We start from the raw sequence: 4,298 nt of genomic DNA, 5'->3' as shown, positions 1-4,298 counted from the left end.
AACAGAATACTTTATGGTTAATATAAACCTGAAAGGAAACGGATTAGTGCGAGGAAAGAAAACGAACGAATAGAAACCATAAAGGTTAACCAAGTGGAAGGAACAATTCACCGATGAGACAGAAAAAAAACCAACGACGAAACATTCGAATATTATATGAAATATTCGAATTCTCAAGAGAAAATAAATAGAAATGGAAAAATAAAATCTGAAAAGAGAAAAATAATTAAACTCTGAAAAGAAGAAGAAAATTAAAATCTGAAAAAATTAAAAAATTAAGAACCCAACGATGAGACATTTGAATATTATACGAAATATTCGAAATGTCAAATAAAAATAAATAGAAAGGAATAAATAACATCTGGAAAGAAAAAAAATAATTAAAAGCTGAAAAAAGAAAAAATAATTAAAAGCTGAAAAAAGAAAAAATAATTAAAAGCTGAAATAAAGAAATAATTAATAACTGAAAACAAAATAAAAATTATTAGTAAATTGTTTAATGGGGTGGGGTAAGGGTAGGGTAGCCATCCCTAACCTCACTTCGATCCCCACCCCTCGCGCACAACGAAGATTTAGATGTTACACTTCAGAAGTCGAACCGACAAATGAGTTCTGCCATGTCGCGTCGCCCCTTATATAGCCGTCGATCAGCCGAATCCCCCACCTCGATCGGAAATTTTCAATCTTCACCGATTTTATTAATTATTAATTTTCCGCTTTCATAGGCAATAATTTATTAACTTTTTCATTCTTACTATAAATATACGTTGCGAATAATTGGTTAATAACAATATTAATTTGTTATTAACAATCAGTGTGATAATTTATAAACTTTTGCACGTTGTAGCTACATTTTTACATAAATACGTAATTATTTCAAGTAATAGCCTATAATTTTTTAATTTCTGAACTTGTATTATAAATTTACGTTGTGAATAATTTATTTTTAACAATAAGTGTAATAATTTATAAATCTTTTGCGTATTATAGGTACATTTTAACATTATTACGTTATAGGTTCAAGTAATAACCAATAATTTATTAATTTTTTTACTTTGGTTACAAATTTACGCTGTGAACAATTTATTATTAATAAGAAATTTGATTGTTTATACATTTACATGAACTATAACTGACATTAAATTCCAATTTTCATTTTACATTTCGAAGAATTTCGTGGACAATACTTTTGCAGACAGGCTATGCAATTTTCGGCCGATTTCACAATTTTGTATTTGGATAGCATAACATGATAGGTGATGATAGGAGGTTGCTCGCCGACAGATCTCTAAGAATTGACATTTTCAAGATTTCTTTCGTTGCAATTTTCGCAGGGACTGCCATGATCCTGTTTGTCAATTTTGCATCTCCTGAGCTTAAAGATAAATTTTAACATTATACTTACCTTGCAATACTTACGGTGCAATACTTATCCTACACCATTCTAATTTATATATTATTTCAGTACATATTGCCCACTTTTTATTTTCGAAGGGAATGGGAAATTAACACTACAAGAATCATCTAATGAATAATACAGACTAAAATTTGCGTTAAAGAGTTTTATTGACACGTTTTATCTGTATCAATAATATATATATTCCATGCACAATTCATCTAGAGCGATATATTTCATTTCCAATACACGTTTTGGTATTTATTACGCGAGTTTTAAACGTTATTTCGCATAAATCACAGTATTCATGGAATGCGCAGGTAATTTCAAGCAAATAGGGCCTTTGTTCGGATCATTTAGAACAACGTCTGTCGCCAGAGGATTCCTGCAAAGTAAAATAAACTTGATAAAAATGCCTGTTAATTGTGCATAAATCGTGAAACTTAATTATAATAATATCGAAGGCTAAAAGACATTTCGCCATTAGCTGTGAATAATTAGAAATAAGGTTTTATTACTTGTTATAAGCAACAACAACGACTTCGTTTGCGGGTGTGACAAAGGCTGTGGCTTCAATATTGAGAGCTTCGGAAATAGAAACTCTAACGGAGCCTCGCTCGACGAACCTACTGAAGTGCTTCATAGTTTTAGAACAACGTCTGTCGCCAGAGGGTTCCTGCAAAGTAAAATAAACTTGATAAAAATGCCTGTTAATTGTGCATAAATCGTGAAACTTAATTATAATAATATCGAAGGCTAAAAGACATTTCGCCATTAGCTGTGAATAATTAGAAATAAGGTTTTATTACTTGTTATAAGCAACAACAACGACTTCGTTTGCGGGTGTGACAAAGGCTGTGGCTTCAATATTGAGAGCTTCGGAAATAGAAACTCTAACGGAGCCTCGCTCGACGAACCTACTGAAGTGCTTCATAGCATAATACATCGGTTGTTTATAAAATTCATCCTTTTCTGCATTTACAATGATAGCAGCATCGACGTAATTTTTATTCCAAGATGGTCCACCTGATTGGTCCAGAACAATGTTCCAATCTACCCAACCGACACCCCAGTGATTCATGTACTAAAAATAGAATATTTCTTGTAAATAAAAATAATACTCTGAGGAAAAATAATAATGCGTATACTAATTCATGTTTCATATAAATTTTGATCATACTTGATATGGCACTTTACCTGTATTATACTTGAAATATATTTCACTCCTCTCTCCCATAATCCTAAAACGACACCTCTCGGCTGGAATAATTCTAGTCCTATTCCCCCAAAAATATAATATGTAGTTTTTAATAACATTGCTTATCCAGTTCATTGTCTTCGTTGATCGAAGCTCGAGGAAAAGAATTTGTTTACCATTCACGTGTAATGGTATTTTCAAATATCTCTATCATCGCACTGTGTTCAGCTATTACTACATGATACTTAAATAACGTACCTATACATGCTTCGGTCATGAGAATAAATTTCTCTGGGTGGAGATCGTGTGTTGCGTCCAACACAGCTGGAGGAACAATAAAATCTGCGTACCAATGTACAGCTATGCCACTGACGTATTTCTTCGCCTGTTCATTTTCAAAGACTATATTTGCTACCCAAGGTACGTAGAGTCTCTGATCATCCACAAGAAGGATTTGTGTTGCGTTGTAAACGGATTTCTCTAAAGTTGGACCCAAATTATTAGCGATCCATTTCCGCCCGGCAAACGGTGACCAACCCAAAGAGTTAATGGGCAGACCAGGTACGAAACCATTCGCTGGTTCATTGCCTGTTGAAACTGCCCAGACGATAAGACCGTTCTTTTCATACTCTTGGATGAATTTCACTATGTAGTCGGCATAAACTTGATAATATTCAGTCTTCAGGAAGCCTAGATAACAATTGAAATTAGCTTCGTGATAATGCAATATCATAACGCATATACAAGAAATTATTTTAAACGAATCTTCGATTCTTTCTTGCTGCCACACTTATTACCTGGTCCATTGATACGGTCGTTCGTTTTCATCCAAGCTGGAGGTGACCACACGGCACTGAATATTTTCACATTGGGGTTTAGTTTGACAGCCTTTTTCACATATGGTATTTTATACTTGTAATCTTCCTGAGCAAGCCTGAAGTTCTGCAACGTCGGGTCGGCATTTCCGTCATCGTAGGTGTAAAGTCTCGTGGAAAAGTCAGTTCCACCGATTGGGATCCGGGCTAACGAGTACCTGCTTCCGTTTCGATCGAAATATGACCTGTAAATGACGAAGAACGCATTCTTATTGATGGTAATTTACTTCTTTCACTGTCTCCCTTTTTTGACGACGTTTTCTGAACTACAAGTTCAGAAATGAAAGAAACGGAAAGACGAAAAACAGAAATCCATTTGGATCGTATCGTAGAAATTGTTTCTCGAAAATTAGGACGGATATTTAACCCTTTGGACTCGAATTTTTCTTCGTTGCGAAGATGCAATTTGTAGCTCTTCTTAGATTTTTATAAGCTCACTGATACTCTTTATGCTAAAATTAAAACAAGAAAATCGTACATTTGTATGAGAAACGAACTAATAGAATAATTTTATTTCGATCTTCTTAATATAATTATTATCATCCATTATTTAAGTTATAGTATTAAAACAAACGGTGACTGAGAGTCACCTCTCGAGTGCAAAGGGTTAATAATATTATGCATTTGTGGAAACAGTCAGCGACGCTTATGGGGAATCGATTCTGTTAGGATTTCAGGGATCGCTTTCATAAAATTTGAGACTGATATTTGAAAATTTGTCACGATTCCGAGAATTGCGAAAATGAAAATAAAGCCTCCAAAGATTTTATTAATTACCGAAGTATTTGTTCCTGGACCGGCTGACTCAGACTGCTAATATGCATTCCTG

General features: G+C 33.9%; 1 protein-coding gene across 1 annotated transcript in view; it reads right to left on the bottom strand.

Annotated features, from left to right (window-relative positions):
- Positions 1 to 1,566: 1,566 nt before the first annotated feature.
- LOC108556272 (glucosylceramidase) overlaps positions 1,567 to 4,298 on the bottom strand; it is a 5,369-nt gene continuing 2,637 nt past the window's right edge. The window contains exons 4-8 of the mRNA XM_017912289.1: positions 3,392 to 3,654; positions 2,853 to 3,284; positions 2,594 to 2,673; positions 2,206 to 2,480; positions 1,567 to 1,781 (exon numbers count right to left, since the gene is read on the bottom strand). Of these exons, the coding sequence (XP_017767778.1) occupies positions 1,679 to 1,781; positions 2,206 to 2,480; positions 2,594 to 2,673; positions 2,853 to 3,284; positions 3,392 to 3,654 (1,153 nt within the window). The 3' untranslated portion in view covers positions 1,567 to 1,678. The remainder of the gene's footprint in view (positions 1,782 to 2,205; positions 2,481 to 2,593; positions 2,674 to 2,852; positions 3,285 to 3,391; positions 3,655 to 4,298) is intronic.

This window comes from Eufriesea mexicana, unplaced genomic scaffold (genome assembly GCF_001483705.2).
Source record: "Eufriesea mexicana isolate 0111107269 unplaced genomic scaffold, ASM148370v2 scaffold320, whole genome shotgun sequence".
In the NCBI taxonomy this organism is placed as follows: Eukaryota; Metazoa; Arthropoda; class Insecta; order Hymenoptera; family Apidae; genus Eufriesea; species Eufriesea mexicana.
Note: the sequence above shows the minus strand (reverse complement) of the source record. Positions and strands in the feature narration are given on the sequence as shown.